Source organism: Trematomus bernacchii, unplaced genomic scaffold, assembly GCF_902827165.1.
Source record: "Trematomus bernacchii unplaced genomic scaffold, fTreBer1.1, whole genome shotgun sequence".
Classification (NCBI taxonomy): domain Eukaryota; kingdom Metazoa; phylum Chordata; class Actinopteri; order Perciformes; family Nototheniidae; genus Trematomus; species Trematomus bernacchii.
The window spans coordinates 836,803-858,439 of record NW_022987705.1 but is presented as its reverse complement, the minus strand read 5'-3'; the positions used below and the strand labels follow the sequence as shown (position 1 = coordinate 858,439).

Sequence of the window (21,637 nt, the reverse complement as noted above, 5' to 3'; positions counted from 1 at the left end):
CATTAGTGTGTGTGTGTGTGTGTGTGTGTGTGTGTGTGTGTGTGTGTGTGTGTGTGTGTGTGTGTGTGTGTGTGTGTGTGTGTACGAGTGTGTACGAGTATGTCTCTTTGTGTGTGTGTGTGTGTGTGTGTGAGTGTGTGTGTGTGTACAAGTGTGTGTGTGTCTGTGTGAGTGTGTGTGTGTGTGTCTGTGTGAGTGTGTGTGTGTCTGTGTGTGTGCATGCATGCGTGCGTGCGTGCGTGCGTGTGTTGTCCTCCCACCTTGCTGCAGGCCAGCCTGCTCATGAGGAGATGTTCGTCCAATCGGTCGTCTTCTTCCTCCTCATTGGCCGCTGCCTCCGCTCTGCTGGACCCCTGGAAACCAGCGAAGGAAACCCCGCCAGACTTCGGGTGGAAGGGGTCGACCACGATGGGCTCCGTTCCTTTGATCTCACAGCGACAGAACGGACAGCCCTGACCCTCCGACTCCTGAAACACACACAGGAAGTAGTTAGTATTAATAATAATCCATTACTTGCTAAATGAATGTATTCTAATATCCTGCTTATATTTTCTTTCTGTACATTTGTATTTTCCACATACAAAAACTCACCTCTTCAAACTGCCTTTAAATGTGTGATTGTTGTTTTATTGCTCGATTTTAATGTGACTTTTACTATATGTATTTGTTGTCCTTTTCACTACCTCTGTAAAGCGACTTTGAGCACCTGTAAAAGCGCTTACAAAATAAATGTATTATTATTATATGTATATTTTTTACTTTATTAATGCCATTTTATTTCTCTTTGAGACGGTTAAAATTTGGATTGTTTATTTCTAGTCTCTAATGTACAATCTCTTGTCTTTTTATGCTGCTGCGACGCAAACATTTCCCAAATTAGGATCAATAAAATACTTCTTATCTTAGTAGTGTGTGTGATACAGTGTGTGATACAGTGTGCGTCTGAGTGTGTGTGTGTGTGTGTGTGTGTGTGTGTGTGTGTGTGTGTGTGTGTGTGTGTGTGTGTGTGTGTTTTTTAAAAGGACGATTCTCTGTGTTGGCCAAACGTAGCCATAACAGTTGTTGTTCTTAATAAATAAAGGTGGTACATTGAGATTTTTTGGCTGGCATCTGCAAATAAATCAATATCGGAAAACACTGCATAGAAATTAACGGAAACACTTTTTAAAGAAACCGCACACTTCTTGCTTCAAATAAATAGCCTTAAAGTGTTAAATTGGGTTTATGACTTTCGCGCAAAGGGAAAGGCTTTTATTCTGAAAAAGATATATGCAGGAAATGTTTGGTGGCAGTATCTTTACAGGGATTGAAATTAAAAGGCAATAAGGAAGCAATTTCAGATAACAACTGAAGAGTATGATAAAGACACTGATGGAATTACTCCTGTATAAATATACACTTTGATGAGATAAGAAAACGCATGACACCTCTTTGTAAAATATGAGGAAATTACAGGTTATTTTGAAATGAAAATCTCACTGTTCTGTAATGCAGGTGAGTTAATAAAAAACACTAAAAAGGCAGACAAGCTATAAATGGAGCCAATATTGATATAGAGTAAACGTTTAAAGCTATAAAGAAGAAATATGGACGTCCCCTGTGACAGTCGGAGTCAAGTAAACAATGTAATAAAACGGTGTGTGTGTGTGTGTGTGTGTGTGTGTGTGTGTGTGTGTGTGTGTGTGTGTGTGTGTGTGCGTGCGTGTGTGTGTGCAGCCTCAGCTGTTTCTATAACTAATAAAGGTTTATCTTTTGAAAGAACATACATAACATTCATCTGTGTGGAACTTAAAAATATTTATCTAATATATCGTGTTCCAATGACTTGTATAAACTCTTCTTGCACTATTTTATCTGTTTTATTGTGTTGCTCTGTTGGAGGAGCCTGTGACCTCAGATTGTCATTGATATATTTCAGAGTACAAATACTTTGTTACTGTACTTAAGTACATTGTTCTGGCATCAGTACTTTACTCCACTACTTATTTATCTGACGACTTTTTACTTCTTACATGTTGAACACTAATACCTGTACTTTCTACTTCTTACATGTTGAACACAAATACCTGTACTTTCTACTTCTTACATTTTGAACCCAAATACCTGTACTTTCTACTTCTTACATTTTGAACACAAATACCTGTACTTTCTACTTCTTACATTTTGAACACAAATACCTGTACTTTCTACTTCTTACATTTTGAACACAAATACCTGTACTTTCTACTTCTTACATTTTGAACACAAATACCTGTACTTTCTACTTCTTACATTTTCCAAACAGGCTGGTTCCTTTAGTTTGAATGTGTGTTTGGTGGCGTGATCATTATTATTTAGAGTCATTGCGTGCCTATTGATTTGAACACGATCCGTGTATCCATCATTTCCTGGTCTTCTCTAAAGAAGAGGGACCAATGAAAACGTTGTCATGTTGCCGTTGTTCAGCATGGAAACATTCATTAGCTAACAATGACATTATTGTTCTATTAACATAAAGGGAGGTCAGGTACTCTTTAAAACAGCTGCTAGTTATGGGTACTTTTTACTTAACTACATTTCAAAGCCCTCTTTACTTTTACTTGAGTAAAGAAGTTTAGTCAGTACTTCTACTTTTACCAGAGTATTTTTAAACACGAGTATCTGTACTTCTACTTGAGTAAAGGATGTGTGTACTTGTTCCCTCTCTGCCCTATCTACACTGTAGCTTTGTACAAATGACAATAAAAGCCTTGAAATCTTGAATGTTTTCTCACCTGCCAGGCGGTGAGACAGGAAGTGCACATCAAGTGTCTGCACGGCTCGATCTTCACGTCCTTGTCGTTTTCTGCGCAGATCTTACAGAGCTGGAACGTGGATCCCATTTCACAGTAAAGCTCGTACTGTTCCTGCAGAGGGAGAGGAAGAGGAGGCGTTTTATTTTGAAAGTATTGGTTGTTAACATTTACTATATGGATGTGGCACATTTCAGCACAATGATACCTTTTTTTAAAAGCAGCACAGCTCTTCAACTTTAAATTATATTAAAAAATTAGAGCACCAAAGAGTAACTGTATCCTGGAGGCTTTTTTTTCAAAATAAAAGCTCCAAGTCTTACTGTATCCTAACAATAAGCTCATGAGGAGGCTTGTTTTTCAAAATAAAAGCTCCATAGAGTTTCTGTACCTAACAATGAGCTGAGGAGGATTGTTTTTCAAAATAAAAGCTCCATAGAGTAACTGTATCCTAACAATGAGCTCATGAGGATTGTTTTTCAAAATAAAAGTTCCATAGAGTAACTGTATCCTAACAATGAGCTCATGAGGATTGTTTTTCAAAATAAAAGCTCCATAGAGTAACTGTATCCTAACAATGAGCTCATGAGGAGGCTTGTTTTTCAAAAATAAAAGCTCCATAGCATAAAGGTATCCTAGCAATTGTCAGGAGGCGGCTTGTTTTTCAAAATAAAAGCTCCATAGAGTAACTGTATCCTAACAATGAGGTCCACAAACCTGAGTAACTTTGATGTGGTCCTGTGGAGACGGCTCACAGAGACCCGTCAAGTCCGGGTTCTGAGCTCGACCGTCGGGGAACAGATAGCTGGAGAACACACACAAATATATATATAAAATACATAAAATATATACTGTATATAATATATTATATATGTAAAGCTGAGAGAAGCATTTCAGAATACTCAGTTCTTCATTTGCAAGACAAATCTAATTGTTAAAGGTCTGTTTTCTTTCTTTAAGGCCCACATTAATTCCCTTTGCAAAGCTGGATAAACCCTCTAACACCACATGCATTACACCTGTAGAGGATGACATCATCAAATAATACTTTGCAATCGGATTAAGAGTCCTCACAAAACTGCGCACGTGGCATTTCCAGTTTAATCTAACCTTGATGTTGTTCCCTGACAAACCTTCCACTTTTTAAGTTTCATTCTTATTATTTTTAACATGCATTCATCGCTTTAACGTCAGAGTTTTCCCTCGTGCAGAATATTCAATTTGTTTTTCTGGTAAACATTCATCTGCAGGATTCCCTAAGATATTAACAAACAACACAGCTTTCCGGAGTCATTGTGGCACTCTCATATATGTTTGAAGCCATCATTAGTATACTGATGTATCCTATAATGTGAGACTTGCTAAATTGTCTCTGTACTGCAGTCGGACTCACAATCCCTCTCTGTATCCGTCGATGAGGGCCTGGAACAGGGGTTTGTTGTGAGGGATGGTCTGCAGGATGTTCCCGTCCGCCGTCACGTAGCCGATCGCCCACTGACCGAGCCGAGTGCAGCTCAGCCTGAAGATGTAGCTGAGGGAGGAGACGATCGAGAAAAACACATTACAAACATACCTACAAGTTAAGATCAGCAGGATAATCTCCAGATATTAACACCACGTTGTGATTTCTATAGTAAAAAGCTAATGGGATATAAAGGAACTACAGCACCGTCACATGACTTCACGTCACCACCGCTAAGCTAAAGGTGACTAATGTTGGGCTATAAAGGAACTAAAGCACGGTCACATGACTTCACGTCACCACCGCTAAGCTAAAGGTGACTAATGTTGGGCTATAAAGGAACTACAGCACGGTCACATGACTTCACGTCACCACCGCTAAGCTAAAGGTGGCTAATGTTGGGCTATAAAGGAACTACAGCACGGTCACATGACTTCACGTCACCACCGCTAAGCTAAAGGTGGCTAATATTGGGCTATAAAGGAACTACAGCACGGTCACATGACTTCACCACCGCTAAGCTAAAGGTGGCTAATGTTGGGCTATAAAGGAACTACAGCACGGTCACATGACTTCACGTCACCACCGCTAAGCTAAAGGTGGCTAATATTGGGCTATAAAGGAACTACAGCACGGTCACATGACTTCACGTTACTACCGCTAAGCTAAAGGCTAATGTTGGGCGTGATGACGTTTAGTCGTCTCATTTAGACACTTGTTAGCAACCGCAGTTTTTAAACTAACCAGTGGGGTATTTACTCACGTGTTTTATGTCGTAATAATAGAATATGATATTTGTGTCTCACCTGCCGGGTTTGTGTATGAATCTGTGCAGACGAGCTTTCACCTCGTCGTACGTCAGGAAGGCCATGTACCCGGGGTGAGTGACTGCCAGACTGTTCCAGTTCCTCAAAAGAGACGACCATGGCTACACGCACACACACACACACACACACACACAGAAAAGCTATAATGCCCTATTCCTATTTTAGGATGTCCAGACAGGAATTATATTCTGAAAGTCTGCAGCTTTCTACCAATTTAGTCATTTCAAAAAATGTATACATGTATAAATGTGAAGAATGGATTCAGTGCTGAAATAGATAAACATTTTTTACAGATCATCAGTGAGGGGTTAAAAGTGTTTACCTGGAAGAGGCGTGTGAAGATGTCGAACTCGAACACGGATATGTAGTCGTTGCACGTCAGATCGATGGTGGACTTCAGAGCCATCGCCTCCAACCCCGAGCTGATGGGGTGAAACTCGTGGAGCGCCTGACGAAACGTCCTCCAGGGAACGATGGTCCTGAAGGACATCAGAGGGGGGTTCAGGGTCAGTAGGAATTTATCATTATAGTCTGAATACCATGCATCCAAAAGTTAAAGCGATCAGACAGCAGGTAACCAATTAAAAAGGTAGAAACAGAGTTAAATTAAGCTTTCCCTTAGATAACCCTGAACAATTTGTACACATTTTACTCAAACTTGACCTCATTGCATACAAATGGTTATCAACAACTGCTTTTCCCACTTTTTAATGCATATATAGCCTGTGCTTTAAGTTTATTTTCAAATCTGGATCAGCTCCCGTTTTTAGAGATTTGGGTACGGAGGAAAAGAGAGAGGGTTTTATTTTCTGACACTTTGTGAGTCTCCTGACACCGGACACACACATTGATGTAGAAAAGATATAAAAAAGTGCATTTTGCATGATAGGACACCTTTAAATTAAAATGTCCCTTAAAAAACCCTGAACAATTTGTACACATTTTACTCAAACTTGACTTCATTGCATTAAAATTACATTTCCCACTTTTTAATGTATATATCATGTGGTTTACATTTCTTTAGTAGTTGTAAGTTAGTCTATTATCAGGGGTGCATATAACTTTCTTAGTGAGGTACTCAGATGAGTACCAGGAGAGACAGTGTTTGCTACTCCAACTTGTGGCCCCACGCAAAGTTATGTGATGAAGCCCTCTGTGTCGCGAACGTCGACGGGGTGCTATTGAACTGCGAGCTGATTTTGCGCAGTTCTCCAGTGTGTGCGCGGGTGACACAAGTGACGGTACGCATTTCAGATGTTTGCCGCGCATGCGTACCAGTTATGTAAAGAAGAAAAAGTTAATACAGTATATTTGATCTAATCTAAATCTTTGTGATGACCTGAAAATCCTGAGCTTGATCAATTCTGTTTTGTTTTATTAATCATGTTTACTTTGCAAAATAAGTGTGTGAGGGTTTCCCCTTAACTATATCTGCATCTTGCGTCATATTTTTTAAGTAAAAATGAAATAAACAATGTCGCAAAATCAGCTGTTTGTCCAGATATCTCCAAACAGCGCACCGCTGAATAAATATTTCAACAGTCATTGCATCAGAAAAAAAACCTGATTCGTCAGACAGACTCAATGCAATGCATCATGGGATTGAAGATGATATCTAAACTCTTTATCTAACCCTAAAACTGCTTTCAACACGGATAAATAATCATAAAATACATCCAGAAACATCCATTGTCTGTTTATAAGCTTCATGAAGCCTCTAAAAAAACACTGTTTTCCTAGGACAGCTTGTAAATCTTCTGAAATTGGTACGAACGCCTTGCAAAGTGTTTTAAAAAGGTCTGGAGCTGAGCTTTGTTAAGCCTTTGACGATAAAACTAAACTATATTCCGTTCTGGAGATATCCTTGTAAGAGTAAGAAAAACTCTCTAATCGACCTCCCAGAGTTAAAACGCCAACTTAAAAGGTCACATATCATGCTATTTTTAGGCAATAGCATAGGTCTCAGATATATAAAAATATATAAAAAACATGTCTATGAAGTGTTTTGCTCAAAATACCAAACAGATCACCCATTCTAGCCATGCCTCATATCCCTCTATTTCACTTCCTGTTTCAAAAGTGCTGATTTTATGTAGAAGCTTTAAAAAATAAACAATTGATACAAAAAAAAGGAGGGGTCTGAGCTCATGCGGGACCCGGCAGCTACTGTCTAAACTAAATACTGCGGTGATGAAACGCCATATCATGGATTATCAAGAATTATTTCTGAAACAGTATGGAGCTCAAAGGCTTTCTCTCTTGCCGGTTATACCACAAGGTGAGTTCCTTTTTATTTCCTGCTTCTTCACACACATGCTCTCCAGTACAGGTTAGCTCTGAGTGTTAGCGATGCTAATGTAAACACCGACCATATTACGTCCAAAACAGTCGGGCATTGTTTCTGAAAGCAACCTTCTGATAGGCCCGTGGGTCTGCATTTCCGATATTACGTCATATCGGACGCAAATCTGGATCAGCTCCGTTGTACTTCCGTTTTTAGAGATTTGGGTACGGAGGAAAAGAGAGAGGGTTTTATTTTCTGAAGCTGCGTGAGTTCCCCGACACACCGGGGACACATCTTTATGTATAAAAGACATCAAAAAGTGCATTTTCCATGATAGGTCCCCTTTAAAGTAACTGTTATTGTTTAATATGTGAAAAAGCACACTCAGGATTGCTTTTTTAAATGTAGTGCAATGACAATAAAACTGACTTGTCTCCGAAGGATCTCCTCCAGAACTCGGCAGCGTCGGCTTTGGTGATCCGGAAGTTGTCTCCCTGGAATAATCCGTTAGGAAAGATGGCTTTGAGCTCGGCCAGCATGTGGCTGAAGATCAGAGACAGTTTGGTGAGGTTCCTCCTGAGAGACGAAAGGAAACAGATATGTGTTAATAAATAAATCCAAAAAAAATACACTTCATCACTGACAGAACTCTGAAAAGCTGTGGTCAGAGGAGGGAAGTAACTAAGTACATTAACTCAGGTACTTAAGTACAATTTGGAGGTTTTTGTACTTTACTACAATGTATTGCTACTTTGTACTTCTACCCCACTACAGTTCAGAGGTAAATGGTGTACTTTTACTCCACTACATGTATTTAATACCTTTAGTTACTTTACAGATGTGGATGAATGATGTGAAATATAATCAAGTGTTAAATCAGACTTTAGTTCCACCTGGAGTAAATTCTCAAGCTACCCTGCAGTATACAAAGTCATTCAAACTAGCTCCACCTTTACCAGCTTTGAGAACACTTTCATGATCAATCATTATAAAACATATCATATATATTATTCTGAAATTGGCCAATCTGCACAATGACTACTTTTAAGTAGTCATTGTATATTTTAATGCTAATCATTTTCTACTTTCACTTGAGGAACATTTTGAATGCAGGACTTTTACTGTAACAGAGTATTCCTACACTCTGGTACTTCTACTTTTACTCAAGTACAAGATCTGAGTACTTCTACTTTTACTCAAGTACAAGATCTGAGTACTTCTACTTTTACTCAAGTACAGGATCGGAGTACTTCTACTCAAGGATCTGAGTACTTCTACTTGTACTCAAAGATCTGAGTACTTCTACTTGTACTCAAAGATCTGAGTACTTCTACTTGTACTCAAAGATCTGAGTACTTCTTCCCCTCTGGTTGAGGACGGATTTATTAGTGAATCTTAAAATAGTGTTTCTTGAGGAAATGAAATCAGAGGAAGGAAGGAGATCTGCTGACTGAAGACTTTCTGAGAAAAAGGGAAGTTGCGAAAGTTGAATCATTTATCAGAAACATTTCAGTGGTTTTCTTCAGTTTGTGCACACGTCACTGATCTCATCTGAGCCACGGAACAGTTTTAGAAACCTCAATGATGCTCCAGATTAGTAGGTGGTGCATGAAGGAGGAAATGCGTCATATAGAAATGAGACTTTAACAAACAGATAGAACATGTTTGCTTCTCCTGTTTAAATACAGACAAATATAAATAATAAATAGTATAATTAGCAAAAACCATATTAGCCGATACTTATCTATAAATAAAGAGTCATTTTCTAATTCATTTTGAATAATTAATAAATAATTTAAACATTTTAATAACTGGGCTGTGAGTTCTCCTTGTTTTTATTATTAATAATAATAATAAATCATAACGATAATAAATATACCTTGGTTGTGAGTTCTCCTCGTACATAATAATAAATAATAACTTGAATTGATATAGCGCCTTTCATAACCTCAAGGTCGCTTTACAAAGAAACATACAAGGACAAGACATAAAAACATAAAACAAATATAAAACAGGGGGCAGAAATGGAAGTGTAAGTGGGGGGGGAGAGTGAGTAACGGCCCGTCCACACAGCGGCGTGCGTTGAAGCTTGCCGGCTGGCGTGTCTGAAGCAAAGCTTTGCTCCCACAATGCAGTTCGGCAAAGTGTGACGTCACCCCATTCAAAGTGAATGGGCAGAAGCGTTGAAGCTTCAACGCACGCCGCCGTGTGTAGGGGCCGTTAGGGTGGAGGAGATCTGTGAGGTACTGAGGGGAGAGGGCATGGAGGGACTTGTAGGTGAGGAGGAGGAGTTTGTAGGTGATGGTAGCGAGTTCTCCTCGTACATCCTCTCCTTGTTATTAATAAATAATAATAACAACAACAACAACAGTACCTTGGCTGTGAGTTCTCCTCTTACATCCTCTCCTTGTTAATAATAATAATAATAACTGGGCTGCGAGTTCTCCTTGTTTTTATTAATAATAAATAATAACAACAACAACAACAGTACCTTGGCTGTGAGTTCTCCTCGTACATCCTCTCCTTGGCCTCCTTGAAGAGGCTCATGGTCTGCTTGGTCTTGTTGGTCAGGTTCTCCATCACCACCCTGAAGTACTCGTTCTCCCCCAGGACCTCCATCTTGCCCTCGTATCGGGACAGCACGGTGCGGAGGTGCTGGTACGTGTCGGGCAGGAGGTCCAGGATGTAGGGCGGGCTGTTCTTCAGCGCCACCTTCGGGTTCTGGCACAGACGCACCACCTGTAAAGGGAAAAAGGATATTTATTTATCCTGGATAATGGGTTTCAGGACAGCTGCTGTGTTTTATACGTTGAATTCTAAGATTAAATTAGAATTAAAATATTTGTACAAACATAGAGAAGTTGAATTATAAATATGCACGTTGTACCACAGTAAATAAGAACAACAAATATGTAAAAATGAATATTAAAAATGTATTATTCCCCAGGGGAAAGTGGGTTGCGGGACAGTTGCTTACATTTTGTAATTAAATTAAATAAAAAATTAAATAACATAAGAAGTTAAAAGGGAAAGTGTTCAATAGAAAATACAAATAAAAACTATTTATGCAAATATAGGAAGTGCGATAAAAATATAAAATAAAATGTTTATATTTACGGAGTAGAAATATTCCTAAGATCATAACAAGTTAAAGTAAAAAGGTCCAATAAAAAAAAGAAAGTATATATATATATATATATATATATATATATATATATATATTCATATTAAAAGGTCCCCTATTATACTGTTCTTCATCAGTATATCACAGGTCTCAGATATATACAGAACATGTCTCTGATTGGCTGAAACACCAAACAGATCATTGCAGCATCCCATAATCCCCTCTGTTTCAGCCCTGTTTCCAAAGTGCTGATTCTCTGTCTGTTACTTTAGATGAAAATAAGGAGCCCCTCCCCACGCCCCTCTGAGAGAGATTTGGTTAAAAAGAACACAATGGTGCTCTAGGAGGAGATTCAGGTGATAAGGGGGGGGGGGGGGGGGGGGGGTTACCTTGGTTGGTGATTGGCTAATGGTTAGACAAGCCAAAACATCGTTATGACATCATAAAGTGGCCAAAATCTGATCAGCTCATTTTCAGACAGGTTTTTATAGAAATGGATCAGGACAAAAAGAGAGAGAATCTTTGTTCCTGAAACTTTCAGAATCTCTTTACACAGAGGGGACACATGTTGATGAAGAAGAGACATGAAGAAGAGGGGACACATGTTGATGTAGAAGAGACATGAAGAAGAGGGGACACATGTTGATGAAGAAGAGACATGAAGAAGAGGGGACACATGTTGATGTAGAAGAGACATGAAGAAGAGGGGACACATGTTGATGAAGAAGAGACATGAAGAAGAGGGGACACATGTTGATGTAGAAGAGACATGAAGAAGAGGGGACACATGTTGATGTAGAGGAGACATGAAGAAGAGGGGACACATGTTGATGTAGAAGAGACATGAAGAAGAGGGGACACATGTTGATGTAGAAGAGACATGAAGAAGAGGGGACACATGTTGATGTAGAAGAGACATGAAGAAGAGGAGACACATGTTGATGTAGAAGAGACATGAAGAAGAGGGGACACATGTTGATGTAGAAGAGACATGAAGAAGAGGATTTTGCATAATAGGTGAACTTTAACATAAAAAGCAAGTAAAAATGAGCAAGAAAAATATACAATAAAATACAATTATTTTCAAAAATAATAAGTACACGACCATAAGAAATTAAAGTAGAAATGTCCAATAATAAATAATATGTTTTATTTAAAAGGCTAGAGTAAAAAGGAGGAATAATAATATAAAAAACATAAGAAAATACAAATACAAAATGCATAAAATATATTAAATATTTATTTTGACATAAGAAGTTAAATTAAAGATATGCACATTGTACAATATAGAACAACATATATGTAACATGTGTTTATTATAATATAAACAGTAGTGTTTTAGCATTAACATGACTCAGCATTTTCCTTTGCTCAAGTCAGGGTTTTTTTGCGTGTTTTTCGTTGTCAACCTGAAGAGATTTTAGTACTATGTCTTAAAGGTCTCCTATCATGCAAAATGCCCTTTTTTATGTCTTTTATACATAAGTATGTGTCCCCGGTGTGTCAGGGAACTCACGCAGCGTCAGAAAATAAAACCCTCTCTCTTTTCCTCCGTACCCAAATCTCTAAAAACGGGGGTTCAACGGAGCTGATCCAGATTTGCGTCCAATATGACGTAATATCGGAAATGTGGACCCACGGCACTATCAGAAAGTTGCTATCAGAAACAATGCCCGACTGTTTTGGACGTAATATGGTCGGTGTTTACATTAGCATCGCTAACACTCACGGCCCGTCCACACAGCAGCGTTAAAAAAAATCTTGGAGGTGGGCGTATCTGAAGCTTGGGAATTTTTTGCGAGCAAGGCACCAACAACCAATCACATGAATCTCCCGCCCCCGACATACGAAGCAAAAAAGTTTGAAGTAAACTGGATATAAACTCCCCAAACAGGCGAAAACATACCACTGTCTCTGCCACCTCCCTCCATGCCTGGCTCCTCCGGTTTATATCCCGGTAGGTAAATAGGGACTGGTCATAAAGCACCGGGTGATTCCCTACCGCTAATTTCTCCTCCATTTTTTGGAATATGAGGAAATGACCTGCGGTATGTCTCTCCCAGCATACACGCCGTTTGATTGGCTAGAGCTTGAACTGTCAGATTTGCGTACACGGGATTTGATTGGCTGACGCTTCCACCTCAGCTTCAAAAGTTGAACATTGTTCAACTTTGAATCCTGAAAATCCTGAAAATCTCCGCTCGCCTGCCCACAATGCAGTTCGGCGAAAAGTGAGGGAAAGTGACGTCACCCCATTCAAAGTGAATGGGCAGAAGCGTTTCAAGATTTTTTAACGCTGCTGTGTGGACGGTCCGTCAGAGCTAACCTGTACTGGAGAGCATGTGTGTGAAGAAGCAGGAAATAAAAAGGAACTCACCTTGTGGTATAACCGGCAAGAGAGAAAGCCTTTGAGCTCCATACTGTTTCAGAAATATGTTTTTATAAAGCACTTTCCTGGTTGTTAGAGGTGCTGTTTAAATAAACTGAGGCATGTTAATGTTTGCTTTACAACGTGACCTTTTATAACACATGTATTGTTTACTTCAGGGACTAAAGGGAACAGAGTGGAGGAGATGTGGTCTGGAAAACGACATAAGAAGAAACAAATGTATGCAAAGATTACACAACTCTCGGATAAAACCTCCTGAGTTTATAACTGTTTGAATATAATCTATCATCATCCTAATACATATTTAATGCATGGTAATAAACAGTGCAATCAAACAGAACTATATCCAGTGCTAAGAGGAAGCATATGACTGGATGTATTACAAAAACAAACAGTTTTAATACGTCCAACAGTAAAAGGGCCCGGGGGTCAGTGAACACCACATGATCACACTGCAGGTGTAAATGAAGCATAACAACCACTTCTCTGCACAACATAGTTAAAAAAGGCACTGCGTTTCTACACCACTTAGTGCATGTCAATGGTCTGCAGAGGCTAGAATCAGTGTGTGGATTTTTTTGGTGTTTTATTAGCTTGTGTATGTTATTGTAAACTCTGTCTGATCTGATAACCGCCTCTCGTTTCCCTCCAGTCATTCTGAATTAATCTTTTAAACGCTTGTCTTATCATCTTCTTGTCCTCTTCCTCCTCTCCTGTCTGATCAGATTAGATCGAGGAGACGATAAATAAAAGTGACAGGCGGCAATGGAAACACCACACACACACACACACACACACACACACACACACACACACACACACACACACACACACACCACGACACACTACACACACACACACACACACACCACACACACACACACACACACACACACACACACACAACACACACACACACACACACACACACACACACACACACACCACAACACACACACACACACACACACACACACACACACACACACACACACACACACACACACACACACACACACACACACACACTACAACCACACAAACCACTTACACACACACACACACACACACACACACACACACACACACACAAACACACACACACACACACAAATGGTGAATACATGAACACAGTAAGAGGAAGTAAGCGCTGAAAATAAAAGGAGCAAATAATTAACTTCTTTTTTTTCTTCAAACGGCTTAAAAGTCTATTATTAAAACAAAAATGGCGAATAAAATATGTGCAGTATATCTGAATTGAACAGAACAAGATCAATTGATGTGCATTAATTCAACCTATTAAATGTGCATTCTTCACATCAGTTGGGCATTAATACTATTACACTGTATATTCAAAGCAATAATCGATTTTTCAGTATTAATATAATTTAAAATAGTATTACAGACTTCTGTATATATTGCAATATATACATCATTTTATATTTCACTTTAACTTCTCTGATTATGTAGATATTTTTATTTTATGTTTGAAATAGAGCAACGTTTTTTTTACTCTGAAATATAATACAATGTTTATTAAATATAATACACTCTTTTACGCTATGATATGTCTTAGTGTGTATAAGTAGTCAGATAAATATACAATTACAAGCTTAATGATGTTCAGGGAATATAATTGTCAAATCTACAAACAACAGGACATGGATGGTAGATTTTCATTTAATGCTACGTGGCTAATTCACTATAAATGACCCCACTTAAGTAATGATTAAGGGACATTATAGTACTCCAATTTAAGGGGTTTTATCTATTTTCATACAGAAATAATGCAAACAAATATGCATAAATATCAGAATCAGGTTTAAGTAAGCTTGGTGAAAACATAAACACAGTAAGAGGAAGTAGGAGGTAATAAAAGCAGCGAATATTTGCATTACTCTACATTAATTATAACTATTAAACGTGCATTCCTTACATCACTTTGGCGTTATTTAATTAGATCAGTCTGATTAGCAGTGGTGGATTTTAACCAAGTAGTTTTTAATGTCATTCTTTACTCTTCTACATGTACCCGGCAGCTTTAGACATGTGTTTGCTCATAAAGACGATAAAGAAGAAGGAAGTGAACTTTTTTTCTGCTGCAAAACAACTGATAACTGACCTTACACCCATTTTCACTTCCATGTTTTTTATAACATGTTTTTGCCAGTGTTTGAATTCAATTAAGTACATATTTACTCAATGTATTTACTGACCCTTTATACTTCTGCTCCACGACAACACAAAGGGAAGTATTGTACTGTTTATTTCACTACAAGTATCTCACAGCTGGGGTACTTTACATATTAACATTTCTGTACTGTATATATTATTTTATTATTATATACTACTTATTTAGATTGACCTGCACTGGCTGCTTTTACAGTTAAAGGTCTCATGTCATGCTTTTCCGGTTATTACCCGTCGCCTTGTGTGTTATGAAGGTTTTTCTGCATGTAAACGGTCTGCAGAGTCACAAACCCTCAAAGTGCACCCTGTAGCGAGTAAAACTCTAACACAGAAAAGACCTGTCTATGCTGCCCCAGAACGCCTCGTTGGACATTTCTCTTTTTCCATTGTTTGCTTCCTGGGTTCTGTGACGTGTGAACACCCAAATCAATAACAAATGACCGGATTGGCCCAAATGGACCAATCCGCGGAGCACCTCACACACCAGGATCCCTTGGCTAACTAACAGGGAGTCCCATTGACTTGCATAGAGCTCCCTGAACGCTGGTAATAGACGAGTTGGGATGGCGGAGAAATGCTCTCCGCAGACCCATTCTCACAGCGTTTATAAACCTTTTTCTTACTCAACATCAAGCCACACTTATTGTTTTTACTTCGGCTGTGAGTGTTTGTGTGTGCTCAGGATGAGTTTCGCTTGTTCTCGCTGTATCGCCGACCCGGAAGCCTGTCCGCTCCTCGCAGCAGCAACGAGCCTCGCAACGTCCCGACCAATCAGAGCACACTGGGCTCACAGGGAGGGGGGGGGCAGGAGCTCCAACAAGCCGTTTAGGACAGAGAGTGAATACCTGGTGAATACACATACTATACAGAGATGCTGTATGAGAAACCAATGTGAGTTTGGAAAATTGCACAATTTAAATATATTCTAGTAGACCTCAACAATGGAAATATGATCAGTAGAAATGGCCATGACATGGGACCTTTAACACCTTGGCTGCATGTTGCTAATTATTCTCTCTTTTACTTTATGCAGGACTTTTAGATGCCAAAAAGGATCCGGATACTCTCTGTGTTTGTCCATAATAATGATGAAGACGAGAGAAGTGTCTGTTTTCTGCCGCAGAACAGCTCATCCTGTCACTCATTTCCACCATGTTTAGGGTTTATTGTAGCATTATTTGCGGTACCTTGTGACAATGAGTGAGTTGTAAGTGTGGCATTTCTACTTTTACCTAAGGAGAGGATCTGAATACTCTGTGCATTTGTCCATAATAATGATGAAAACATTGTCACCTCCATGTTTAGTGTTGTTCACATGTATTCCCAGTACCTTATCCATGAGTGTCCAGCAGTTTTAACATTATACTCCCAGTATTGCCAGTACCTTAACCCTGAGTTTCCAGCAGTTTTAACAGTATAGTCCAAGTACCTTTATATTCCCAGTACCTTATCCATACATTTCCATCACCTCTCACATGATATATTCCCAGTATTCCCAGTACCTTATCCATGAGTTTCCAGCACTTCTCCACCATCTTCTTCTCCACCACTGCGGGCTGTTGCAGAGGCTGCTGCGGCTGAAAAGCGTCCTTCATCAGCCCGATAAATCCGGCTCCTCTGCGGGGGTTTCCGGCCATTTCCCCCGTCGATGAGGCCTCAAAACCGGGGAGAATAAACCTGACACGTCGCTAAACAAGAACCAGAGCTGCTTCTCCCTCCTGTCTGTCGCTAACACGTCATAATGTCTGGCCGTTTGAACAAGCTAACATGCTAGCTAACATGCTACATCTGGAGGAGAAGAAAAAAAAAAAGCCTCTTGCTTAGTTTCCTGTCGCGAAATAAAGGGTTTAATTCATTCTCCCTGTGGGGGAGAATCTTCAGCCGGGGAAGAGACACCTCCTCCGGGGAAGAGACGCTTATAATCCCCCGAGAAATGAACCCGGCTTATAATAAAACTCCGGTTGTTATAATAACGCCTCTCGATCAACAAACAAGTTGAGCAGCAGCCAACGGACCCGGATATCCGGCAAAGGCCTTCAACATAAAAGAGTCGCAAACAAGGTTTATTGCCAAAGTAGGTTTACATATAGGAGCATTAGAAGGTTCCTAATTTCTCTAAACGCCTGCTGCTTCCCCTCCTCTCTCCTCGGTTCCCCTCCTCGACTCCTCCGCTCGCATCTCCTGTGGGCGGGACTAAGACGGGATAGGAGTCGAGGAGGGGAATTAGAGAAAAGAGAAACCTTCTTAGTGTATAAAATATGGTGCATATAAGACAAGGAGCATAAAATGCAACTATTCAAGTGATTAAAATACTGCAATATTGACATTAAATATGGATGAAAAATAGATATACGCTGTAAACATTTAAAAATAATTAAAAAAATATCACGTTACAACGTGCAATGTGTTCGTAGGGTTGTGCAGGACTGACAGTGTTAAGATATGTATATGTTCATTTAACAGTTACTTACCTGTTTATTATTTTAATTGTACCTTTGATTGTATTAATCTTGTGTGAATCTGTGCTGTCCTGTTTTTCAATCTCACTCTGTTGCTGCTTAATTTCCCCACGGGGATTAATAAAGGTCCTTTGAGCACCAGGAAAAGCGCTATATAAATCAAATGTATTATTATTATGATTGTCTTATTAAAGGTAGGGTAGGTAACAAGGCCGTAACCATTGAGTCAACATTGGGGGGGACACAACATTATTATTTTTTACATTACATTACATGTTACTTGTTAGACACTTTTATCCAAAGCGACTTACATACTCAATACTGTGGACAATCCCCACAGGAGCAATTTGGGGTGAAGTGTGCCCAGGGACACAACGACATGCTGACTGCAGAGGGGTTTGAACCTGTGACCCCCTGATCCAAACACCTACACACAACCCACTGCGCCACACGCCTCAGTTATGGTAAATTCGGCCTTAGGTAAGAATGGAGAAACCAGCTAGAATTTGAAAGTACACAACCAAAAACAATCTGCCCCTTCCTTCAGACTTCCTTACAGAGCCCCTCCTCCAACACACACGAACACGCCAATGAGGGCACGAGATAAGTTTGTGCACAGATGGAAGGCTGACAGGCAGGTAGGCCAGCCAGTTATTTTAGCCGGGCTCAGATGATTGGTCGTGCTTTTTACAGCGCCACGGCTTCCACAGATTTTGGTCAAAGCATTTAATATATTCATTGCTATCGGGATGTTAAGAGCATTCCATGGAATATAACAAAAAGTGTTTCTGAAGTGTATTACCTACCCCACCTTTAATGTAATATAGAGTCTATGATGGGACTGAGGGTTAGTGGGGGTCTTGTTGATGAGGCCGGTAGCAGAAGGAGAGGTACGGTCATGTGGAAAACTGGCATTGAAAATGGAGCAAAATCACTATTTTTTTATTATTATTCTACAAAATATATCAACATGAGATCCAGTGGTGCAAGAAAACTGAAGAGGATCAGGGCCACATGAGAAAGGAATGTGACAAAAAATATATAAAAAACCTTGAGTTTCTGAGAAAAAAAGTCAGACATTTTCCATTTAAATCTCTGTTTTATATACATTATTTATTGTATTTTTATAATTTGTTTCCTTAATGTTCCAATCCAATTTATTTGTTAAATATTTCAGTACAATGCCCACATTTTCCATATTAATAAAAACACTTTAACCAAATTAATTATATACAAAAAAATAAAAATGTCCCAGGAACAAACATAGTATTTGAGCCGTCTCTATACAGGCGTCCCTCTGAAGCTCAGTGAGATGTCCAGCAGCTTCGCCCCCATCTCCTCGTGCCGCCCCCCCGACAGGAAGTCCTCCGACAGCTCTCTGAAGGTGCTGCACACTCTGCGATCCTGAATATCTTCCCGTCGGATCGAATGTTTCCATCGGTGTCTCGCCTCTCCGAACAACACCAACAACGACCTCCGAGGAAGAAGCACGGAGACCTGGACTTCCTCTACTAGGATTAAAAGAATAATGTCACATTCACAGTATGGAACACATGACTTTCAGCCTGAGACTAGAAAGAGACAAAGGTGAAGCTCTCTGGGAAAAATGGGACACACACCTAACACAAAGAGGTGATAACCTGCCTTCCACTTGATGTTTTTCTGTTTAAAGGTCCCCTATTATACTGTTTTTCATCAATATCCAGAACCTGTCTCTCATTGGCTGAAACACCAAACAGATCATTGCAGCATCCCATAATCCCCTCTGTTTCAGCCCTGTTTCAAAAGTGCTGATTCTCTGTCTGTTACTTTAGATGAAAATAACGAGCCCCTCCCCACGCCCCTCTGAGAGATATTTGGTTACAAAGAACACAGTGGTGCTCTAGGTGGAGATTCAGGTGATAAGGTGGGGGGGTTACCTTGGTTGGTGATTGGCTAATGGTTACACAAGACAACATCGTTATGACATCATAAAGTGGCCAAAATCTGATCAGCTCATTTTCAGACAGGTTTTTATATAAATGGATCAGGACAAAAAGAGAGAGAATCTTTTTTTCTGAAACTTTCAGAGTCTCTTTACACAGAGGGGACACATATAAAGTGGATTTTGCATAATAGGTGACCTGTAAAATAAGAAATTAATTAAAATGAACATATAAACATATTTGAATTATATGAATATTTGACACGACATAAAGCACTTTGAATTGCCTTGTGTTGAAAGGTGCTATATAAATAAACTTGCCTTCAAGCCCCGCCTCTTTAAGCCTCTCCTCCAGGGACATAGTGAGCGTAGTGTCTGACAACATGTTGACAGTGACGAGGCGCTCACCCCACAGCCAGCTGTCGTCCAGGTGGGGGTCGATGGAGGACCCTCGCTGGGGAAGGTATTCCAGGTTGCACTGCTCCACCGGTCTGAAGTCCTCTAACGACGCCTCGCTCTGCATCCGGAGGACCAGAGAGCGGCTCACAGCAGGGAGTCCAGAGAAACTGCTGAGGCGCACCTTCTGCTTCTTGAAGTTAACTTTGGGACCAAAATCCTGCAACGATAAGAAACAAATACTTTAGTTTAATTCATCAGATATTCATAATAATAACAACAACAACCAGAGGGGATTATGGGATTCTGCAATGATCTGTTTGGTGAGACATGTTCTGTATATAACTGAGACCTGTGATATACTGTTGATAAAGACTGTAATAGGGGACCTTTAAAGCCAAAAACAAACTACACATGTTCATACTGTTTGTAGATGACGTTCAGAAGTCTCTCACCTGTTTCCTGCGTCCTGACTGCGAGTCGTTCCAAACGTCTCGATCTATCGTCCTGATCAGTTCCACTTCTTCCTCCTCGGAGATGAAGTCCTCCTGCAGGAAGACTCCGGGGAAAGAGAAGCACGAAGAGTCGGCATCTCTGGGAACAGCAAGCCTCGTCTCAGGATCGTACAGGAACTGATGCACAGCCTTCAGAGACAGAAACAAGATAATACAATTTACATTACAACAGTAAGACATGGCCTTACTGATATTCTATTCAGACAGTGGCAAATATATGCAAGACTGTCAATAATAAACAGTCAGCAGTGTAGAATAAGTTTATTATTATGTATTTATTTCTACAAGGACCATGCATCTCAGATCTCAGAAAAGAGAAGAGATGAATTATGCCAGATTTTAGCTAATAGCTCATTTCTATCTGCAGTCCTCAGGCAGATACGTAACAATCAATAAACACTAAAAACATTGCATAATCTCTATCACACACACCTTTATAAAACATGATTTAAGTACAGGTCAACAAAATAATACATAGTACGGTTAAAATATAATATTACAATACAGTTAAAATGGAAAAACTCAGATTACAGAGTAATTCATGTTGGCATGACTGGTTGCTTAATACACCATGTACTCGTGTAGAAATAGTAGTACCACCGTGGAAAAATACTCAAGTAAAAGACCCGCATTAAAAGTCTTATTAAAGTAAAAATCCCAGCATCTAAAAGTACCAAAAATACATACTAATTATGATTAATAACTAATAACGTATCTTGTGGTTATATTGATCAAGCCAGCTGGTATTATAGAAAGCTTTACCAGCTGCAACATTAGTGATGCTTAAATACATCACTCATTATACAATAAAATATAATGAGCATTATTTAGAAAGGTGCAATTATGCATCACAAGTACTTTTGGTATGTTCACGGAAAATATGTATATAATTTTACAGTGGTCATATTTTGGTATATTTCTACACTGTGTGGTATTATTTAAGTAAGATATTTTAATCCTTAGACAACCACTGATGTTTAAAAACATAAAATAATAAGGAAAAGTGATTTATTTTAACGAGAACTTGTGTTTTGATAAAATGTGGACTGTCCATTGAGGGCTTCCGTAGTTCTTTTTAAAGTGAAGCTAGCTGAGAATACAGCTGTTTCCTGCTGATAAAAACACAGTTTTTACACAGATATGCTTACTTTAGGTTCATTTGTCTCCAGCTGTTCTTTTCCCTTCACATTTTCACACTTTAAACACCGCCGGATGCCTTTACAGGCGCATGAAGCAGAGCCGTCATCCTGCATGTTCTTCTTCTACGGCTGTCCTGACTCCTTTGCATTTTCTTCT

At 39.4% G+C, this 21,637-nt stretch overlaps 2 protein-coding genes across 5 annotated transcripts in view; both read right to left on the bottom strand.

Annotated features, from left to right (window-relative positions):
* Positions 1–17,175, bottom strand: part of LOC117490235 (E3 ubiquitin-protein ligase CBL-like) — a 28,040-nt gene extending 10,865 nt beyond the window's left edge. The window contains exons 1-9 of the mRNA XM_034139876.1: positions 16,550–17,175; positions 9,836–10,083; positions 7,774–7,920; positions 5,383–5,539; positions 5,040–5,161; positions 4,165–4,302; positions 3,489–3,576; positions 2,754–2,885; positions 261–467 (exon numbers count right to left, since the gene is read on the bottom strand). Coding sequence (XP_033995767.1) covers positions 261–467; positions 2,754–2,885; positions 3,489–3,576; positions 4,165–4,302; positions 5,040–5,161; positions 5,383–5,539; positions 7,774–7,920; positions 9,836–10,083; positions 16,550–16,684 — 1,374 coding nt within the window. The 5' untranslated portion in view covers positions 16,685–17,175. The remainder of the gene's footprint in view (positions 1–260; positions 468–2,753; positions 2,886–3,488; positions 3,577–4,164; positions 4,303–5,039; positions 5,162–5,382; positions 5,540–7,773; positions 7,921–9,835; positions 10,084–16,549) is intronic.
* Positions 17,176–18,600: 1,425 nt separating this feature from the next.
* On the bottom strand, positions 18,601–21,626 carry alkbh4 (alkB homolog 4, lysine demthylase). Of its 4 annotated transcripts, none has more exons than XM_034140189.1 (4): positions 21,490–21,626; positions 20,282–20,470; positions 19,752–20,046; positions 18,601–19,017 (listed from the first exon to the last, which is right to left on the bottom strand). In XM_034140189.1, the coding sequence occupies exons 1-4, from the start codon at positions 21,592–21,594 to the stop codon at positions 18,788–18,790; spliced, it is 819 nt and encodes a 272-aa protein (XP_033996080.1). In that variant the 5' UTR covers positions 21,595–21,626; the 3' UTR covers positions 18,601–18,787. The 4 variants fall into 4 exon arrangements, with proteins under 4 accessions (XP_033996080.1, XP_033996081.1, XP_033996082.1 ...); XM_034140190.1 differs by having other exon boundaries at positions 18,601–19,014; XM_034140191.1 differs by having other exon boundaries at positions 19,839–20,046.
* Positions 21,627–21,637: the final 11 nt, after the last annotated feature.